The sequence below is a fragment of the Chiloscyllium punctatum genome, chromosome 38 (assembly GCF_047496795.1).
Source record: "Chiloscyllium punctatum isolate Juve2018m chromosome 38, sChiPun1.3, whole genome shotgun sequence".
NCBI classification, from domain to species: domain Eukaryota; kingdom Metazoa; phylum Chordata; class Chondrichthyes; order Orectolobiformes; family Hemiscylliidae; genus Chiloscyllium; species Chiloscyllium punctatum.
Genome location: NC_092776.1, coordinates 29,585,096 through 29,608,151, shown reverse-complemented (window position 1 = coordinate 29,608,151; position 23,056 = coordinate 29,585,096). Strand labels below are relative to the sequence as shown.

Sequence of the window (23,056 nt, the reverse complement as noted above, 5' to 3'; positions counted from 1 at the left end):
GGCGACGACGGGCAAGATGCAATACGAGATCGCAACAGACATTCAACAAATTATTGATATGACAGGAGGAAAAAGAAGATAAACAACTTAGTAAACGGAATTGATGCTAGTATTTTAAAACTCATCGTTAGTATTCAATTGGACTGCGATTGCCAGTGGCCAGATACAGTTACTTGCCTTTCCTATTGGAATGGACGAGATTGAATAATTTATGTTAAACGAACCCTCCTTTATGCTTGGATCGATGGTTAATTCGCCACGGAGATTATAGTGTTTTGGCCATTTCATGTTCCATTCCTGAGGTCAGGGATAGAAGCAAACTAACTGGAATAAAGTTTCCGGAAGTTGAATTCCATAAAAGCATTTGAAGAGCTGTATGTCTAGTTGTCGAAATAAAATTCCAGACGTTGAACTAAATAAATAGAGATGTGCAGCTGGATATTTGTGGACTTGCATCTAATGTATACTTAACAATTTATCAAATAATACGGATTGCGCATAAGTACTCAAGACTCAGCATAGAAAGCACATTTTAAAAACATCCACGTTATAATAAGTCTTAACCACGATTTCTAATCACTGTCACTGTACATGTTACTGACACTTCGCAATAGATCTTATAGAACAGCGAAGTCGTACAACATTGGCAGCTGTTGTCAGAGACACAGTGAACAAAGTGTAGAGGTTTTCAAATGCCAACGGATATGCAAGCGCTAGTAACACACATGTATGTGGAGCACATTGGACAGTCAGTTGATTAGTGAATAAATTAATCAGTTCCTTGATCGATGACAAAATTTCCAACACCCCAGCTAGATTAGTTGAGGTAGATGTACATTAAGAAGTGGATTAATTTATGACTGTCTAATTGAATCCTGGGTTTAATTAAGGAACTCGCTGGTTAGCCGGTTGATCGAAGTCAGATGCACCTATCCCATAATCTGAGCATTTCCCGATGTACAGATATATGAAAAATTGGAATAACACATTAACCGTACTGACCAGGCAGAGTTTATAGCATGACATGATTTTGAAAAATGATAATAATGTCCTGATAATAAACACAAACTAGAAATTTGCTGATTAGATTTAAATCTCTTTCTAGGTACATTAACTCCCTCAAAGTATCGCATTACTGATTTGACTGGCAGTTCTAGCTTGCCCATAAAGTTGCTGGATTGTCGAAAGTTTAGCATGATCCCTTCTATTGATTATCTCATTAGACTGTGGAGTCTTGTAAGCATGAGATTAATTGAAACTAACTTTTCAGTGGGCTGTAATGATCAAATACATTAAAAAATCACTGATCTGACTTTTCCGATAAGCAGAACTTTGACATCAAGCTTGACTTTCATCACAATTAGATTCATGTTATTTATAAATTACAGACCTTGGCGACTGAATCTTAACAACTGCCAAAAAGCATCTTGATTTATAAATATGCTTTGATTGTCATAGATATTTGGACCTTGCTCCAAAAGCGAGCGTTTTTATTACGTTAGACTAATTCCAAAACAGCAGTATCTAATAAAACCACTTCTTCATGTATCGTGTGTTATTTGTAAACGTGGATCTTGCTAATACTTTGCTTCTAATATTGAAGCTTTCTATATTAATCCCCAATCGATCTTATTAGAGTTCGACTTTGTTTACTTGATTATTGTGCTGGCTGCTGAAAGCTGACTGCGGAAAGGGCATGGTTAATTGATTGATTGACAGGGGCTGAGCTCTTGTCCTGCTCTGGGCGGCAGGTGTGAGAGCCCTGCACCGTTCTACCACATTAACCTTTTCATGCTTTCACGGGGTCGCGACACATTACAAATGGTCAGCTTTAATCATTGTGTCAGCTCGTTAACGTGGCGCGCCCTTGCAAACAGCGCTGGATGATCAGTCTTCATTCCGCTTTCAGTCAGGCTTTGGGGCTGCCTCCAGTATTTAAACTACAAACAGAAACTGTAGCTGCCGCAGAAAGTTCCAAACAGAGCGTTATTATCCTCCAGGTTCCTAATGCGGACACTAAACCTGGTTGGAACTCTCGTTGGAAAATCACACAAACTAGTACAAATGATTTGAAATTATTTGGAACTTCCAGACAGCGTGATTTGTAATGTTAAACACATTTCTCAAAAACAACGTTTCCATCTTTTCAGAGCATAACAAAGATTCATTTGCTGCGAATTACCATTGTACCATACTCGAGTTGCAAAAGTATTGTTCTTAAGTTGTATTAAAAACTAATTGCGCCATATAAATCCTGGTAATTTAGTTTCCCTTCAAGTTACTCAACTAAAATCCAAATCCGTCGCCATATGTGCACAGAAGCAAACATTTCATCATGTGATACATTGCCTACAGCTAAGCTGGGAACCGTGTTTGAATGGAGTTTGAAGGTAATAAAGATAAAGCGTGAAATCTACATTGACGTATTAAATAGGCGCATTTTGTGCACCTTAACTATTTAAAAGCCTCTTAATATGCGCGCATCTGCTTAAAGAGAGCGCTTCAAATCACCTATTTTGAAACGGGTTCGTCCTAAACCCACCTCTGCTGTTCTACGTCCTTAGAGCTTTTGGATATGTTCTTTCCCTGATATTTTCTTTTGTACCCTGGCCAGTGGTAACCTACCTAAACTGAAACTGTTCTGCAATCACTGCGAATGTATCACGCCTGTTAAGCTTTAAGCACAGATTGCAGGAGCACAGAAAATTGATTCCTCCCTCCCCGCCCCCAAAAAAGTATAGGGGATGTCAGGCTCGTATTGTTGCTAATGAAAATAGATCTTCAGTGGGTTTATGCTGCTAGAAAATCGCCTCCTGACCGCCTAGAATATTGCAAAGGTTCCACCTGCAGTGACAGATGAAGTCATAAACAAGTTTGATCTGCGAATCAAGCTTCGATAAATATTAAACACAGTCCTTTTACACGTGTGTATTATGATGTATGGCGCGTCGAACTTTAAAATAAGGAAATTACCGAAGAAAATGATATCAATAAATTTTCTAAGTATAAACGTTGATTATGTTTCGATTTTCATTCAAAAGCTTGCTGTTCCTGGTACAAATGACATCTCACAACGGGCTGCAGAAAGCCTCCCTATTCCACGGGAGCCTGGAGGTGTACAATTTATGTAATCGGGCCTGGAAAATGAATTGTGTAATTTATTGGAAAACAGAAGTCATCGAGATTAGATCAGCATAGCCTATCAAAGGGCTACAATCCATCAAGTTCCAATTAACAACCTAAGACGCGTAAACCATAGAGCGTTAATGGGTTTCCAATCTACTGGACTGATAGACTCATCAATTCCTCGGGGATGAATTAAGAAAATCGACCGCCCCGTAGCGTGTAGTGTCATTCTTTTCAGCAACTATATGTCAAATTAAAAACACAATTAAAATTTAAACTGTTTCAATCAGAGGTGCCCTGCAACCTATGTTTCACTTAATAGAACTTTGATGAAAATCTGATGGTTACACTCCATCACTGAGGCGAATGGGACTCGGAGGTGCAACGGATTCTTTAAACTGCGTTTCTAAAAAAAAATAATAGATCCGGGTGTTGCTCGATAGGGCTCAAGTCTCACTCCAGGTAGAACAAGGTGCTAGTTCCCAACTGAGCAGTAGATACTTGGGGGCCGGTATTTATTTTGTCCATCTAATGATGTTGTTGTGCAGCATTTAAAAAATTGGGTGTGAATCCCGGTTAATTACTGAGTTAACCTATTTGAGAGATGCCTTTACAAGAGACAAAAACACATCCAGCGAATGAAGACATTCAGCTGAACTGCATTCTGACTTTGCTTACTACCAATATGATGAGTCTAACAATATAGCGAGTGTTCAGAGAGCAAGTTTGAAGGCACCCTGGTATCATGTGCTAATTTTGACTCCTTTTTACCCCTCGTTGCTGACAACCCAAGGTCACAAGACTCCAAGAGCATACGATGAACAATGCAGCTCATTGAAACAATATTTTACAGACATTTTGCGATCAATACGTACTAAAGCATAATGCGATGCCAATCTATTAATGCTCTTTAATGGCCCCTCGCAGAGCTTGCATCGTCCAAGTCGATACAGGAACGTGATTATCTCCGAGGTACGTTTGCAACTCGTCCCCATTTTGATCAAATAAACACATTTTACGTACAAATAAAGTTTGCAACCAAACATACTGACCTATCAGATGCGACCGATTTGCCCCCGGAAAGTTACTAAGTACAATTGAGAGTCAGGCACAGATTAATGCCGCAGTTAAACAGATATTTTGGACAGTTCGACGCAAATTAGTGCAGTTGTTAAACTGTAAAATAGCCGCAGGCTGCCGAAGCTGAACTGAGCTCAGCACAAATGGTCTGCACGGTAGTTCTGAAGCCTGTTCTGGGGGAGTGATGGAAAGGTTATATCTGTTTGGAATGATTGCAGTGTTGGCTATACAAAAGTTCCCTGTATTTTGCACCAAATAAAAAAAAATACATGTGTGTGTAAGGTACAAACATGACAGCGGCATATCTGCAGCCATGTTTACTGAAATGAGCAGGAATGATTAAACAAATACAGAGATTTGGAGACCGGAACGTTTAAGTGCAATGCAGGGATTGTTCACATTCATGATGAACCTTTGTATATATTGTGCCTCTGATTTCTGACAAACGACTGTGTGTAACAAAAGCGATCCTTTCTCTGTATGCAAGCCAATGTTTTGAAAGTACGGCTTTAAAACATAACTGTTGTTCATATTTATCATAAATATATAACTTACCATTTTTTCTATTATAATGACGGTTGTGTAAATCCTGCTTAAGTAATTATTCACAACCATTAAACAAGCTTCAAACACTCATGTTCTATTAAAAATAAAGTTCTGCCGAATAACGGAAGGAACAGTGTTCATATGAAAACGTTTCTTGGATTACTATATAATGGTGTAAAGGCTTCTTAGCTGCATGTTTGAGCAAGATAATTTCATCGATGCAGATTTATGAAAGTGATTTTCAGAAGGTATTTTACAATACAATTTTCGCTCAACAGTAGCTGTCTGCCGATTAATGTAGGAGTCGAGCGAGAAAATTATTTATGTAGGGGGATGGATGAGGAGTAACATTGGTGGCTACGGTAACTCTGATGGGAAGCTATCTATAACAAAAGCCAAAAAGATGAATGAAAGAAAGACCTGAACAAGAAATAAGTCTACATCTTTTTGTCAAATGTTTTCTTTGGATCAGTAACATCGTGGTGCTAATGATATAAGAACAAGAGTACAAACAAATTGACAATTTTTTTAACCGGAACTTTGATAATTTGAAGAAATTCCAATTTACTGTTGTAAATAAAACCTGGAAAACTGAAACGCGTCTGAGCAGACAGAACTTAGTAACAGTGAAGCGACAAAATTACCAAAGTATTGCGAGAGTAATTTTGATTGTTGCAAGCGTAAATCTTCCATATGGAATTATAGTTAATTGGTTTAGCTCTATTTATAATAATCGCATGATCAAAACTGTGATTGTATTTCATTATATTACAATATTGTCTTAATTAAGAAACAGATCGTAGTTCTGTGTAAATACAGAATTTAATGAAAGAGGGAGCGTGGAGCGAATCACACAAAGACAAAAAAAATCCAACATTGATTGTGTTTTTATCCTTTATTTTTTGTGAAGTTGAATTGATTATTGGCGTGAAGCAGGTCCCTACAGGTTGGTAATGATTCGGTAGAACACCATTATTGTATCAGTAAAGCAACATCTGTAACAGGGTACCACGCCTTTCTCGTACAAGAGCGTCTGTTAGAAAATGCTCTACAACTTGATCAATTTTAAAATGCTGTCAACGGGCAAAATATTAAGTATAACCTTGTTTTTATCGGCCAGTTCTTGACAGAGTTTAAGATTAGGTTGGGCTAGGTACTTTTACGACATTCAATATAAAGTAAAAGTACTTTTGCATATTTGTAGTCGCTGTTTTCTGTTGATTAAACGGTTGTGTGTTTGCTGTATAAACGTCCTAAAAAGTTCATGCTGACACTGTTGTCATAAAGTTAGTATCGCCAACAATACAAGACCCAATTTTTGTTATTACTTCACACAAGGAGCGACATATTTTGGCTTCTGTGTTATGTTTATTTTCAGCCACGATGCATAACAAATTAAAACACAATCAAAGGCGCAGAGCTTCCTATTAGCGCCATGGCACTTGTGAATCATCTGACAGCTCTGTTGACAGCTTTCACGCGAAAAACCAACAGCAATGTTATCTGAAAATCAGAACATGATGCTGCTGGTTTCTTGGATGTCAACCATAAAAATGCACACGGAATAACCTCGAGTTGTTCATCTGTAAAGGACTTTAACTGTGACCTTCTCTAAAAATGGGAATGGTTGAAATATATTTTCAGTACTCCGGCACATACCTATGCGTTCAGTGGTTTACTAAACGCAGTTGGTCTGTACTTGATCTAGCAAGGGCAGTTGAATAGAATAAAGCTCTCATATAAAAGTCCTCGTACATGTAGCAGCTTCATTTAATAATAACGAACTGTCATTTAGCATAAAGCTTTATTATTTAATTATTAAATAGATCCCTATCCCTGTGTGTACAACCACTTACCAGGTGAGGTGCACTGTAACTGACCCCGCCAGCTACTGCGAAAAATGTCGACAGTTTATACATGTAAGTGTAGATAGTCTCAGCGTAGCAAACCCTTGGCGAATCAATTAATCCTCCCAATATTCTTCACTGTCAATTGAAGGGACTTTTGAAAAATAAAGTTTATATCGGTTGCACAGCAGTTTCCTAACTTGTTAGTTTAATTAAACACTGTCTGAAGTTTCAATGCTATATCGCCGTTGAAGGAGGCTTTAGCCGAGATTGTATTGCTAAATGTGGCTCACCAAATAAACAAGAACCTCACTACACTGAACACGAAATAAAATACACCTTATATCAGATAATAGTTGACTAAGAATGCTTCAAAAATTGTATAAAAGCTGAGGTAGGGTTTCTTTTGCCAGGTAGAATAACGTATCCCCAGACTAGGTACACATCATCCAAACTATCAATCCAGCTCGTTTTCCCGCTAAGTAATTGTGCCCGCAAGTATGGACGCCATGAGATTTTACACTTTTCAACTGACGATGTTTTGGTATTTGCAAATATCGTGCCGTTTTTGGCCGCAAGCGTTGTTATTCATACTTTATTAGCAAAACAGTAGTTTCCCTGTTTCTTGAGTTAATGGTTGTACGAAACTACACATTTGAGTAACAAAGACTGCTTACATTTTATTTTAGTTCACAACAAGTCTGTTCAACAAAATTCGCCATTACAATATCAAAAACGCAAGTATTTTATTTTCTTTTTTTTGTCTAAAACATACAGAACACCAATTATTCTCGCAGTAAATAACTATCTTACATCTGGTGAAATAACCAGAAATAATAAACAGAACAGTATTATTTGAAAAAATTTAGAAATTTTATCTTTTGACCTCTGTCAATAAATTTACAATCCAGGTAAATTAATATACGTTGTCACCACGTAAACGATACATTCATTAAATAAATAAAAAGAACCTTAAATATTTTTTGATTGTCCTTCAGTTAAAGCGCCTTGACATTAGAAACTTGATAGCGTCCAGAGTCGCTACTCGTCACACGTTCTTCCAGTTTAGACCAATGTATATTGGGTTTCAACTTGCAATGATTTTCTTTAAACTCCAAAACAGTGCTTTAACTTCTATAGTACAATATTGCACAGATACGTGAAACCATAATAAGGAACAACATTTTCACCACTCCTTTTAAGTACTTACAAAAAAAAGACATTTACAGCAGATCGTCTCAAAACTACATGGCTTAATCTTACAAAACGGAATTGGTCAAATAAAATGAGGATAAATTGATAAACCCAGAGTAGCCTTTAAAGGGGTACAGCTGAAGCTGGAGGATGTGAGCAATGTAGACATTTACAGCTGGTCTTCCTGTGGTTCGTTGCTTCAAAACTACTAGGTCTAATCTTACAAAAAAGATAATAACAAGATAAATATTAAAATAAAATCAGACTGGCCGCAGGAGGGGTACAGATGTGACTACAGGATGTGAGTAGTAGGCTGGATGTGGGAATGTTAGTAATGGCTGGGTGACTGGTGCGTTACCAGGGCTCCCAGACTCCGAAGCCGAGTTCTCATGGTATAAGATAGGCACCCGGACTATCCTTTGAGCCGCGTGGCTCATGTTGGCTGCTTCTAGTTCGGCAGCCAGCTGCCTTTTCCATTTATTGCGGCGGTTCTGGAACCAGATCTTCACCTGGGTCTCAGTCAGGTGGAGGGAGGCGGCGAGCCCTGCTCTTTCTGAGCTGCTCAGGTAACGCTTCATGTCGAAGGTCGACTCCAGTTGGAAAACCTGACTCCTGGAGAACACCGTGCGAGTTTTCTTCTTCCGACAGGGCTTTCTCTCGGGACTTTCCGCCCTCTTTTTCCAGTCCTCACTGTTATTATCTTCCTTCTTTTGTTCCTCAGCGTCGCTCGATTCCTCCAATACGATCTCTTCCAGGCTTTTGGCGTCTTCCTTTTCTTTGCGGTCCGGTTCGATTTTGAGGGCCGGCTCGGGAGAGTCCCTGTCCGGGGAGGAGTCTCGGGCACATCCGCTGCTCTTCTCGACAACTAGCAGGATAGAAAAGCACTGGCGTTAGACACGCTGCAGACCAAAGCGATTAGGAAGCTGGGCATCAGAAAGGAGAACGTGCTTAAAGATCACTTACCTTCAGTCCGTGGGAGATGCACCCCTGATGTGAGTGTACAAGGGTACCACCAGGCGGGGGACCTCTCTAGATAGTGCGCCGGCAGCGCAAACCTCTGAGCTGGGAGTTCAAACCTGGGGAAGCCGGGCTCCCTGCAGTGAGGTAAGGAGAAAGTCGCGCCCTCGACCACCCCTTTCACGGTGGACAGCAAAGTCTTAGGCTTTGACGGCTTTCGATCACAGTTCAGCAGGTTTTTGATGGAGAAGGAGGACTCTTTAGGCGCGATGGGACTCTCCTGCGCTGCTGTCTCAGGCATGGCCGCCTGACTCCGGGCAGACACTGCAGGCACCGTGCGGAGGCTCGGGCGAGAAAGCGGACCGCGTTGTTCAGAATCCCGTGAGTTCAGGAAAACGCACCAAACTTTTGCATGTGGGGACAGTGGAACTCCACAGCAATTTGCAACAGAGTCGGAGGCATTCAGCCTCAATCTGGCGCCAGATGATAATGATGAAATAAAAATGTCATACAAGTTAAATGCAGAAAGTATACGGCGATTGGGCACGCACAATGGCAAATAGGATTACCGAAGGGAAAAAAAGAATGGCATGTAATGAGTCCACCTCCCTATACTTTGCGCTTCGCTTAAGGCTATAAGAGCTCGCCTGTTATTGGCTTTATATAGTCCAATTAGGCAGCAAATGAGGACGAGACTAATACCACAAAAGAAACTCGTCCTGTAAACCACCACTAGACGAGCAGTAGGCAAATGACTTACTCCTGTCCATTGGCACAAAACGCTGCTTCATTTCCATCTGGAGGGGAAATTTGTTTAAAGTGCCCAGGCTTTTCCTCCTCTGTCACTTTGAGCGCCTCAAGCCTTGGTTTGTGCCCATTGAGGCAGTGCATTTTACAACGGGAAAGCAAAACAGCCTGGTTTCTATGAATCGGTTACTTTCCAGGCTTTGTCTTTACTTAAAGTCCAGGTTCTAGCTTGGCTGGATGGCGTAATAACAGAAAATAAAGCTACTCCGCATTTGAAGCAGCCAGATTCGAAAAGAGATGTAGGCAGTATTCCATGCGGCTTTGAACAGAGACGTTCAGTTTGTGAGGTTTTCGTGATAAAGTGTTATATGCCAGGGATATATGGCACATTAAAACGCGATTTTATGAAGTGTAGCACTGCAAGAAATAGCAATAATTTTATTATGGAAGCAAGCCCAATTTGTATATGAAGATTTATAAGTAGAACCGATATGCTGTGACCTCAGATTTAAGCAGGATTTCGCATATGTCACTTTAATGTTATACTGTATTTCTCATGAGTTCATTTAATAGAGACAAACCATTTTCACTGTTTGCCTGACTTTAACTCCCAGTTTCACCCCCCCCACCCCCACAACACACACACACACACACACACACCAAAGTCGAACTGTTTGTACACAGATGCTTCTAAAAATACAAGCAGAAAGGACTCTAATATTTTTCATGTATTATTTTTTGGCAAAGCTTATAACCCAATGGAAACACATACAAAAATGTTACAGCGCTAATTTATCAGGAGAGTTGAAGAAGGTGACATATTTTGTCAGTAAACGAGAACAATTTTATATTAAGCTACCACTTAGATCCAGCACTTGGTTTGGGTAAATGTCAACCGAGGACTGCCTGTTTTGATTATTATTATTCTAATTTATACCGCTGCAAATCTCACGACAGATCTTTTATTCTACACAGCGCGCCAGCTCAGTTTGGTTAACGACATAACTGGGTGTTGCATGGGAATTCGATTGTATTTTCTTTGAAAGCTTTAATTAAGGTTTTCTTTTAGTTTATCTATATTTTCATATTACAAATGCGTTTCCTTTACATTAACGGTGAATACAGCACAGTGTTTGTATGACTTACATATTTACATAATGTTCCAGAACTGTAAGCGGATATATGTCGTCAATTTGCAGTTTGGCCCGACAGCACATAATAGACAATGATTACTACAGCCCAGCTCTTATCTATAATTCAGATAAGTTATAGCACTGAGGAACATGCCAACACATTTGGATGGGTGTGCGTTGAAATTGAAATACCCATCATCATTCCCTGTATATAACTTGCAACCTGCGGCCTTAGCTGTTTACCCAATGATACATTTCGTTTCATTCGGCTGAATGATAATGTGCACACCTTAGTGCCATTCCACTGGTTACTAGGCTGCATCGTACTATAAACGGGTATACCAGGTATTTGCCGTTGACTCTTATGTTTAATTACTGGCACCTACAACTCGACAACGTTTTATCTTTCAGCACCTATTACAATTACATTATTGTCCATTCTGATAGACGCAAATTAAGCAATTCTACGCGCCTTGACACCCAGAAAACATTTAGTCAAATCTATGGGGAAAATGAATCATGGGTGCATCACTTTATATATAAAAATACATGTTAACGATTATGCAGGGCAGTAAAGGTAGCTGTTGCAAAGATAATTACAACTACAATACATTTCCCCACGGGCTGCAGAGTAATTCACGATTTGCATTTGCAATTAATTTGTCTTTCAAAAAGAGAATCACCTGCACGCACAGAAGGATTGTCATGTTTATACTCATTATAAAAGGGACTGGACTTACTTCTAAAGTTCGAACCTCATTACGCCAACGCTATAAAGCTCCTTTGTTCTACAATATTGCATATTTGCCTGCGAACTGAAATATAGTCAAGGAGACTGAGCACGATTGTTTGGAAGATTATTTGCAAGGCGGTGGGGCGGGGTGGGGGAGGGGAAGGTGGAGATGAGGGGTGGCAAAACCAGTTAGTTATTTAAAGGCACCTACTGAATGATCATACACACTGTAATATCCATAGACGCTCAAATGGAAAACAAGATACGTTTTTCCAACTGTTTCAAACAAATCTAAAATGGGCCATCAAAAGGGACATGCAATAGATGAAGTTGGAGAAGAATGAACCAAATAATGTTCGAAATGGGACTGTGACTTCTTTCAAATGAAACGTGAATATGTTTGGGGTTTCTTCTGATTGATGCCAACACCGCAGTTCCTCATTCAAACATCGGCCAGTAACACCACTCCCAGAAAGGTTTGACATCAAAACATGAATCGCAGTTTGTGTAGGCACATGCGGACAACGTGCGCAGATATTCTTTCGAATCCGCCGTGTGACAGATTTAGCCTTTGTTATCATTTGGGAACTTTTTCATCATCTCTTTATATTATAGTTGAATTAATATTCATGATGATAGGAACTGGATAGGATGCAACACCATTAATTACATTAACAACAATGTGCGGCAGGGTTAGGGTAATTGATACAATTATGTGGAATAACCAGTAATAATGAAACTAAAATCGGAATGCCCTTATGTGTAACGAATGCTATAATTTCTTTAACAATTACCAGATTTTGTAAACCAACAGGCGAGTGTAGTTTAAGGCTTTAATTTAAGTGGGTCCAGCAACTTTAATACATTTGAAATGCTCAAGATCCTTTTAAAATCCTATTCTTATCATATTCACCTACATCATCTAGGCCTCGCTTTCTTAGATTTCATGTCTCCATTGTTCATCATGTCTTTTATTACTTTAAATCTCTTATTAGTGAATTATTTTACCAGTTATTTGGAACAGTGCTGCGATATCAGATGGTACAAGTAAAGTATACAATAACTATTTTACACTTTCAAACATAATAAATACAACAGAATGTTTCTCTTTGTCAGTTTGGCATTGATAAACAGATTAACAGCGATGTAAATAGTACCCTTGAAGATGCATGCATATATTATTATAGATTGATGTTTGAGAGAAAAGGTTGCTCTCAAGGGATAGGTAAATGTTTATGTATGATACCTAGAATCACCCACACTCCTGGATTTATTTTAACGTTCAACGTATGAACTCTCTGTACTTTTCTTCCACTATATATTGTTTTTAGGAATTCATTCCCTTCCTCATTTACTGAGGCAGTATATAATATAAGGATAACACAAAGTTCCCTAAATCACACCAAAGTCTTCTATTTGAAAATAATGGTTTGTAAGTGTTGCTGACGAAGCCACAATAAGTTCGCATGTAGACCAAAATTCTGCAATCACCAGTGTACTGCAACCAAAAAGTTAAACAAAACATACAGTGACTTCTCCAAGAACTTGGAAGAACATTTAAGGGTTAGGTATAACATCGTGAACAGTATCAAACTAAATGAACGGGATATTTATTATTAAATGTTATGCACATATTACAGCATTACTCAATCCCTAAATTAGACAACAATGCTGAAAAGCACCACTAACAAACTTTGATTCGACTTCTTTTTGAGTGCGGCAATTAGTGGTTAGAACAAACTATTAGACATCTAAATTGGACAATGTGTTTCTTTTTACACGACCCAGCTTATTAATTACATGACTTTCACTAAAGGAATGCATTGTTCTCTCTGATGCTGCTTGGAGATCACCTTCGTCCCTCTATTGTGTTACAGACTGATTTTTTTTGTTGTTGCTAATCATTTCCCTTCAGGTTATGGGAAGACAGATCAGAGAGGTACATCTTTCGAGGTCTTAAAACAACCCCTAAGGAGGAGACATCAGAAACCGCGAACATGTCCATCAGGGCAGTCAATCTCTCTGACAGCAGATACTTATCATCAGGGAGCTCCTTTGTAATATGAAGTCTTGAAACAAGAGATAAACGAGCTGCTTGATACTTTAGGTGTTGTCCCTGAATGTGGAAGACTTATATCGTTTTAGGGAATGATTCTTTTTTCCCTCTTATTTTTCAGTTTCTTTTTAAAGAGATAACAATCATGTCAGTAGACAGAAACAGAAGTAAGCCAAGGGCAATTAACCTTTTGTCTGCTGCAGTAAGAGCAGTGAGAGTTGGAAACCACACCTCACAATCCTATTTGTCTTCGGTGTCGTGCGAGCAGGGTTATCTCGGCGAAACTCTGCCCGTTTGGCATAATCGTTCTTTCATGACTGGGGATAACTTACTTACTGTGGCTGGAAACAGACCAGTCTGGCGGGGAAGTATACCATTAGTTCTCGGAGTTTAAAGTTATGTTATGAATGTTAAACCCCTAACTTTCCTCATCTGGTTGATGAAGCCATTCACAAGGGTTGTGTTCAGGAACAAGTGCCGTCACTTTTGACGAAGAAATACGGCAGATGGGAGTGTATAAATGATTCACAATTAACACAGGGTTGTGCGCTGAACGCTGCCTGTACAGCACCCCCTGTTGATAAATATGATCTTTATCACTATACTGCAAGCACTTTACAGGTCAGCGGCATGCATTTTGCTATTCTATTTGGAACAGCAAAACCTGGTGTAAATTCTTTCATTTTTGTTGGAGTCGGGAACTAAAATAATAAAAACACGTCTGGCAGTAACCGAAAGAAAACTTTGTGTAAATCTGCAAAAGCTGAATTTATGATACTGGATTTGCCATTTCCGAGGGATCATTGCTTGTGTTGGACTTTTTTTACTTTATATAAATCTAGTTCTTAATCTAGTTTGGGTTAATTCCAAGACTCTAGACGAGCCGGTAATCAGTGTGAATTTGGGACTGATTTGCATGGAGCACATGATTCTAATGGATTCTTGACAACATATATGCAAATTGACGATATCGAGTCAAAGCGATCTCGATGGAAATTGGAATCCTGTTTTCAGCTCAACAGTAACAATGAACAAAAAGGAGATACCCGTATTACTAAACTTGTGAATCGTTACAAACGCTCACGATGAAAAGAGGGAGTGAAATTAGAAACCCTTCTTTATAATTCCTCTAATGAAATGTTAGCTACTCCAGATTGTTTTAAAGCAGGTGTCAGGACATTACTTACAAAAAAAAGAAAGCACTTCAGATTTTAAGTTCAGAACCCTATAACCTGTTTTTAACATAATGGTTATGAAAGCTAGATGGGACTCTAGGCAAAGCTGAGACAAATCCCAAAACGCGAATGTATCATTCAACAAACTGCGAAAGAAGTGTCTTTTCAGATACAGTGCAAATGAAATGGTTTGATTTGGGGGTTGTGGAGGGGGGTCAATCAAACCCTAATCTGTTCAGAAGGCTTTTAAAAATAAACGTCCCATTTTTCTAAATAAACATATTTGTAAACCTGATAAATGCAAAATTATTTGTTTACACATGTCCGGATTAAAAACCCACTGGAGAGACAGAGGAGGAAAATCTTCAGTTCGCTTGTGCTTTTACTGACTGCTTGAACAGGTTGTTAGAAATCAAACTCCAGCTGGTGTCAGAAATGAGGAGAAAACACTGCGGATCTGAGTAGAGAAACAGAGACGACTAGAAATACACAGCAATCCAATCTGGCCGTAGACATTTTACAGTTGGTTCTGATTTTGATACAATCTGGTTCCATCCTGTATTTACTCAACCACTAGGCACATTAGTAGTTGGTTTTAAATTATGCACACCATATGATTTGCTGTCTTACACATTGCATTAAAATGCAGAAGTTATTATGATTTAGGTTCAAGGTCTGAACATTACCAAATTGAATATTTTCTATGCAGATCAGGCTGATACCAGGAACTCAGCAATGTCTTTACAAAGCCAGTCCTTGTTTCTCTATAATTGTGACAGTTGCGTTTTAGTACTTTGCCAAGACTATTTAACATTTTAAAGGTTGTGATATTATTAAATCCGTTGCATAGTGTTGCATGAAAACATCAGGAACACAAATATTGATCTCTCCTGGATTGCCTGGCAATTTAAACATTTAAACACACACACACACAACTTGCGCACCAAGGTCTTGAAAGAAAAGGCAGAATTGGAATGACATGGATAGTCAATAATAACGTGTCGGCACTTGCACAGATAAATGTGAATGATTCCAACGTTATGCAATATGCATCACCATAATTAGGAACACTTCAGGAATGCTGTCAATATCAATGTCATAATTCCGTTATTGGCAAAAGGCAATATGCGACCAAAACAATTTTGAGATTGTGTGAATTATTAAATATTATTGCATTATCGCGCTCGGTCATGATGAATGCTCCAAGTGAAAGCTTTGAATCATGATACAGTGGGGGAATGAGTAACAGAGAAAATGCTAACCTCGCCACGATTCTAAATAATTTATCCAAACCAAAGTTCGGCAGCTCAGTAGCATGTAATATTGGAGTCGCCGTTCATTATTAAGGGGTTGTTTAGACCACAGGCAAACAATTCAGATTTTGTCATAGTGATAACATGAGATTTGTTCATTTGGGTATTGATACCCCAACAGATCGCTCCGCTCAACATCACCGTTAACGGACGCAGACGCTGAGATAAAAACTGAAATTGCTGGAGAAACTCAACAGGTCTGGCAGCATCTATGCAGAGAAAGCAGATTTTATGATAATGATTGCCACTTTTTTTTGCGCCAGCCAAGTCAGTGCGTTTGATTTCTGGCTTGATTTGCAGTAGAAACAACCCAAAAGCCAAACTGCCCATAGTATTAAGGGGTGCATTAGTCAGAGGGAAATGGGTCTGGGTGGGTTACTCTTCAGAGGGTCGGTGTGGGGACTGGTTGGGCCGAAGAGCCTGTTTCCACACTGTAGGGAATCTAATCTGAAATCTGAAAAGCGAACCAGCATTTCATGTTGGGACTTTTTTTTGCTCCTCTTCGGTTACATTTGTACACAACAGTTTGGCTCGTTTGACGTTCGTTGTTTTAAAGTTGCCTGAAGTGTATATTCCGGATTGACAAGACGAGGAAAGGCAAGTGACGAAAACGTTCAAGAAAAGATATTGACTAAAATAGAGTAATGCAGTGTTTCTCTCTACAGCAGCATGTGCATTCATCGCTCGATCTATCCAATATATTGACCAAAAATGAAGGGAACAGTTACATAGGCATTCACCATACACTGAATACAAGCCATTAATATCTTACTTGCCAGCTTTCTCTTAAGGAGAAATCAACCAGACCCCGCCAGGCCTCAATTCTGCAAATCGAAAGGTTAGTCCTGTACCCAATGACCTGATGCCAAAGACCCTGATTGATTAATCTTTAAAAGGATTTAGAGGGGAAAATACCATTTGGAAAGCAATGAATTTCTGATTCTATTAAAACTGGAGGTGTACAAACCTGACTTTACAGAATAAATTCAGCTGTCCAAAAAAGTGCAGTGCAGAGCTGGCTGAGTCTGTGTGTGACTCTGAAGTGTGGCTCATTATTGTGGTACGGAGTAATGCAAAACCATCTACTATAACGCGTACTGTTAATAGAATTAGGCCAATCACTGGAAACTGCTGATTTCCATTCAATATTACGAAGGGAGATTCCAGTTACACATAATTCTGGGCAAGGAATCCTCAACATTGCTTTAGTCCAGATATTGCCCATTTAAATTAGGTGCTCTAGGTGATTTCATATAACACGTTATATATGATTTATTGCATAAAGCACATCATTTAAAAAGTATAAAATATTTAACTAAAGTTAAATAGAACATTTACTCAATTTAATTATAGAACTGCACTCTCTCTCCAGCTATTCCCATTTAAATGCTAAGCACAGACAGCGTGTTATTAATTTCAGAAATTTGCCTGTTCAATATTAAAATCAATAATAAATATTTGTTCGTTGTCTCATGTTAAGTGTTGGGGGAGAATAGGCTGTAACCGGTTTGGTGTAAAATGCATCGCTGATGTTTCCTCTTTAATCCTGCATCTGTTTATTAAGCCGTGAAATGACAATAAAACATTTCACGTGTAGCCCCTGATCTTACTGCTTTCTCAAAAATCTTCATTGCAAAAATAAATAATTATCGATTATTATCGAAATGATAAGCACATTTCTTACTGCTGGAAAAAGCCTGTGTCAACACCATTTTGACGGTTGTGAAAATTGATATTCTTGCAATATATTTTGCCTCGAATTCTTCAAGGGACAGGGCGTCAAGAAAGGATACAACCGTGCAACAATCGGTCAACGTGTTTCCTTCAATTACATTTGCCTACATTCCAATCAATTAGTTCACCGCTCGCAGCAAATGCCCACGATCCATTGGAAACTTCATCAGTCTCTGTGAACCTGAATTCCACAAATCACTCGACCGACAAAGAAGAAAAGTGATTTCTGTTTTCAGAATTTGCGCTGAAAAGGCGAGAAAAGCCCGGAATTCCTTACTACTTCTGAAAAGATATACACAATGCACCGGCACCGGTTGATGGCGCTGCAATTCTCTGCTTCGGGAAGCATCTAATTTACATGATTTTATCTCACGCATGAAATTATTTTGGGGAACTTCAAGAGCCAGTACTGTCATCCGCACTAGTTTAATATGCCAAATTTCTCTGGAGGGTACACAGTATAATGAAGGGCCGAACGTCCTACTCCTGCTCCTATGTTCTACGCTTCAAATCTGCCTTATGAGGTGTCACGGTTATTGCCTCCTCGATCGAGCTGTCGTCCAGAATTGTCATTATCTGTTGGTTTATTGTTGCCTTTAATGGTGCTTTTGTTTTGCTGAATGTTGGTGGCGAGGAACTGGCTGACGGATGGGTCCCAGTCTTAAAAAGGTGAGTAAGATAAGTGAATACGAACAGTGGACGCTGAGACCCTGCTGGGTTCATGATTATCCATTGACACTAAATCAATTTGTTCACGCTGTCCACTCAGTGACTCCTTCCAGATGTTTGCCAAGTGAATCCATCAGCGACCATTGTTTAACCAAAAGAGAAATGAAATGACCACAAAAAAGCTGGTGTAAATTTTTGACAACGTTTTCTTACAATTTAGTTTTCGCCTCTTATTTCTCTTCCCAAAGGGCATGTCATGAGGTCACCAGTCTTTTAGCTCCTCCCCCAAAGAGCTAGGGGCTATTTTTCCATGGAGGGGTCCGGAAAAGGAATTTCAACAGTAACACAGGAAGAGCTCAGCAGGTTTGGCTGCATCTGGGGAGAAAGAAACACTACATTTCAGGTCCTTGACCTTTCATCAGAAGTTGGAAAAGTTAGAGTCTGAATGAAGAGGAAGAGTGAGGGTGGGGAACAAGAACAAAAGGGGAGCACTGCGATAAGGTGGAAATCAGGAAAGATTAGATTAGATTACTTACAGTGTGGAAACAGGCCCTTCGGCCCAACAAGTCCACACCGCCCCACCGAAGCGCAACCCACCCATACCCCTACATCTACCCCTTACCTAACACTACGGGCAATTTAGCATGGCCAATTCACCTGACCTGCACACCTTTGGACTGTGGGAGGAAACCGGAGCACCCGGAGGAAACCCACGCAGACACGGGGAGAACGTGCAAATTCCACACAGTCAGTCGCCTGAGGCGAAAGGTTACATGTCCAAAAAAAATGGTTCATGGTGCTCAGGCCAAGTGTGGAAAGTGAATGTCTATTTCCCCGTGGAGTCACCTCAGTAGACCTAGACCCAAGGAGCACTGAGAAAAAAAAACAAAAATCTGTCTGGAAGACCCTGTAGTATCTGTGAGCATCCAAAACAAGTGAAGGAAAACTGGCAAATTGGTATCAATGGAAAATGTAGGAAACATTTGAGTCACCACCTATTGCATTGCAGTTTCGTTTATTATTAATACAGATGTACTGTAATTTTTAATGTTTGCAAAAGTCTATCTCTTTTTTAATAGAAAGGCAAGATCTTTGTACCGTATGAACAGACCATCATAGAAATAGGAAGGATTTTAAAACATACCAAGATTTACTTGCAGATGCACTAGTCTGAATTAATATTTAATTTTGAAATGAAATTCATTGCTATGTTTTAAAAGAGACATTATTGTAATTGGGTAAGGACAGCAGAATACTCTTCTAATGAACTGTAGTTTTTTAAACCAACTTTCATTATAACAATTGCCTAAGGACTGTTGAAGCTGAGTCTGAGTTATATGTGTGAGAGTAGACCACATCTGTGGACTAATTTGAAAAAATGTAAACCTATTTCCTTTAAAATACTGACAATTAGAAAGTATTTGGAAAAGATGAACAAAAAAAAAGGAATTGCAGAATAATGTCAGTAACAGAAATGAATGGCCAGGAACAAATTCTCAACCTGGAGGAGTAGTGCATAAATGCATGTTGGCACAGCCTCAGAACTGATTTCTGCCTGCTGAGCCCTGTGCTTCTGTACTCAACCATTAGTGTTTTGCTGAACACGCAGACAGACAGAGGAACATTAGGCAGTGATATCAGAGACCCCAGTGGACTAGAGCAAAAGATGGAGGAGTCCATATTAATAAGGGGTTGAACAAGTGAGCATTTTGCTGCTTCAATGGAGAGAGTGGCAGCTGCCTTTGAGACCTAGATCTAGTAGGACAGACAGTGGCTACCATCCTCTGGATTAGTGGTGCTGGAAGAGCACAGCAGTTCAGGCAGCATCCAAAGAGCAGCGAAATCGACGTTTCGGGCAAAAGCCCTTCAGCTCTTTGGATGCTGCCTGAACTGCTGTGCTCTTCCAGCACCACTAATCCAGAATCTGGTTTCCAGCATCTGCAGTCATTGTTTTTACCTCAGTGGCTACCATCCATGCACTTGTACTTGCACTCTATCACGGTAACCATGGGTACACAGTGTCAAAGGTTAAGCAAGAGGAGAATGAGGCACCATTACCTAATATCAGGGTGCCCCTTTATTTTATGGAGACAGAGTGGTGCCATTAGGCATTCATAATGAGGAAGGATGTGAGCCAAACACTCCATAGGTGCCCTAAGTCATTATTTCCCCTTTGCCAATGACCCAATTACCTACAGCAGATTAGGCCGAGAAGTGGTCATCTGCACCCAGAAGGAGACTCTGAGCAGGCCAGGCCCTTAGGGCTTTGAGCAGTCAAAGAATGACTGTCAAACACATCACAGACTCCTCGATATAGAACTGGGCAGGCTGCCTCCACCTCATTGGGGATGTCAGGCAGCACCTTGGCATACTGATTGGCATTCAATAATGATTTGAGGGTAAATAGGAGGTACAGATATACATTACATGCGTGTGGTCTGCTCTTCTCTAAATATATATAAACTTGCACCATTGTAGTCTCATTACACCACTCGGTGCTGACATGATTGGCTGAACTGAAAAGAGGGGAGTGCTTATGTCAATCTGAAGGTGATGCTGACATTCCATTAGGATAACTGTCATTGTCTAACATCATAAGCAATGTGTATGCTTCAAATTGTTCTCAAAGTTCAGCTGGATGTAGAGCTATCATTTGAGGATTGCAGTCAAGGCTCACGAGACTGATTTCAGGGGCAGTGATCTTGCCTGTCAGCCAGAACACTAGGACCATGACATGATGGAAGCCACATAGAATATCTATGTAAGTGATAGCGAAATGTCACTAGGCTCTGCAGGGTTGAGAGGAAAGATGTTTCTCTCATCCGGAGTCTCCAATGCCAGGCCAGACACCCTCAGGATAAGAGATGGACGATGCACTTAAAGTTGAGAACTTTACTTATTTTTAGGCTTGTCCAACTCATAATAGAGTCTGTACAGCAACTGCAGGATTCTCAGATGGTACAGTCAAGGAACCTAACACTCTTCGGAATTGTAGGGATAGTGAGGGAATAAGGCAACTAATGATATCAAGCAGGTTGTATGAGAACTGGGGAACATGTTCCGTTTGGCCTAATCTGCCTCTCTTCTTCAAGTTTATTCCCACATTTTGATGCTTCTAAGTGATCACTAGTTAGTTAAACCAGCAAAGTTAGACAGTTCTCAATCAATGTTCTATGTCACAAAGTGGAAATAGTTTCCATCCTGTAAACTGTTTTCCAAAACAATATAGATGAAAATGTGTAAAGGTGCCTCAATTATCCAGGAATAGGTCATGTAGAAGGTTGTCATGGGCCTGCCTCCTCCATTAGCCCTTCTTTCTTCCTGTCTGTGAGTGACCTCCTGATACATATCAGGATCATTCCATTCCCCTTCCTCATTCCATTCCCCTACATTTCTTCCTCTCCCGTAACATCCACCTTTGTTAAATGATGTTGTGGAGGGCGTAGCATGCCATGATAATGCTGGAAATGATACAGGTCACTATCTGGTGTATATTACAATCCATTGCCTGATTGGCCCCAGCCTCCAATCTCATTTTCAGCCCTCCTTTGTCTGTTTAATAGTGGTCCTTTTGGAGTCCTGTACATGGTGGTACCTCTCTTTGAAATCAGTCTGAGGATTCCTGACAATCGTTATCAGATAGGTCTTGAAAGCATAGTCCTTGTCTTTCAAAAGCCAACCTGTCTCTGACTAGAGACATTAATAATGTTAGCGTCTTGTTCGTGGTCCAGAATGTAAAAGCTCCCTGGATATTGTGTGCGCACCTTTCACATTTCACTGAATGCAACAGTCATCCATTGTCAGCATCAAATGTTTTGCATTTAGATATCACACGACTAGCTTTTTTTTTGTTTATTCATGGAATGTGGCCATCGCTGGCAAACACAGCATTCATTGCCCATCCATAACTGTCCTTGAAAAATGTGCTGTAAGCCACCTTCTTGAATAGGTGTGAGGGCTGGCATGTTGGCACAATGGTTAGCACTGCTGCCTCACAGCATCAGGCCAGGTTTGATTCCAGCCTCAAGCAACTGTCTGTGTGGAGTTTTCACATTTTCCTCATGTCCATGTGAGTTTCCTCTGGGTGCTCTGGTTTTGGCCAATGGTCCAAAGATGTGCAGGTTAGGTGAATTGGCTATGCTAAATTGCCCATTTTGTTCAGTGATGTGTAGGTTAGGTGCATTAGTCAGGGATAAAAAAAAGGGTAGGGGGAATAGATCTGGGTGGTTTACTCTTTGGAAGGTTGGTGTGGACTTGATGGGCTGAAGGGCCTGTTTCCACACTGTAGGGATTCTATGAATCTTACAGTGTTTCAGTGCAGGTGCTCCCACAGTGCTGTTAGGAAGGGAGATCCAGTATTTTGACCCTGCATTGATGAAAAGAATGACAATAAAGTTCCAAGTCAGAATGTTCTGTGTCTTGGAAGGGAACTTGCACATCATTATGTAGTCCCAGCATTAAAGCACATCCTTAACATTGCGGTATGAACTATTCCTCTTCCTACCTTAACCTTATGGCCTTCAGAGGTGAGAGTAAATTTAATGTTGTTTAATACAGAATTGTAGACAATTTGTCTTGTTGGTTTACACCCGTTAGGAACTTGATTAAAGAAGGGCAGAAGTCATTCATGTGGAAATTTTATACCTTATAGAAAATGGAGGCTTTCATTCCAACAACAATGACAAGTTATATTTATATTGTACTGCTAACATATTAAGACATCTTAAGTGGCTTCACAGGACCATT

General features: G+C 39.8%; 2 protein-coding genes across 3 annotated transcripts in view; both read right to left on the bottom strand.

Moving 5' to 3' along the window:
• hmx2 (H6 family homeobox 2) overlaps window positions 1-23,056 on the bottom strand; it is a 40,446-nt gene that overhangs the window by 3,739 nt on the left and 13,651 nt on the right. The window contains exon 1 of one of the 2 annotated variants that reach the window (XM_072557514.1): window positions 4,179-4,349. The exons of the other annotated variant lie outside the window; for it this stretch is intronic. The gene's annotated coding sequence lies outside the window, so the exon portion shown is untranslated. Of the gene's footprint in view, window positions 1-4,178; window positions 4,350-23,056 lie in introns of those variants that run through there. 2 annotated transcript variants of the gene reach the window in all.
• Window positions 7,267-9,370, bottom strand: LOC140463490 (homeobox protein HMX3-like). Its single transcript, XM_072557511.1, has 2 exons — window positions 8,757-9,370; window positions 7,267-8,658 (listed from the first exon to the last, which is right to left on the bottom strand). Exons 1-2 carry the CDS (start codon window positions 9,049-9,051, stop codon window positions 8,054-8,056), a joined length of 900 nt encoding a protein of 299 aa, XP_072413612.1. The 5' UTR covers window positions 9,052-9,370; the 3' UTR covers window positions 7,267-8,053.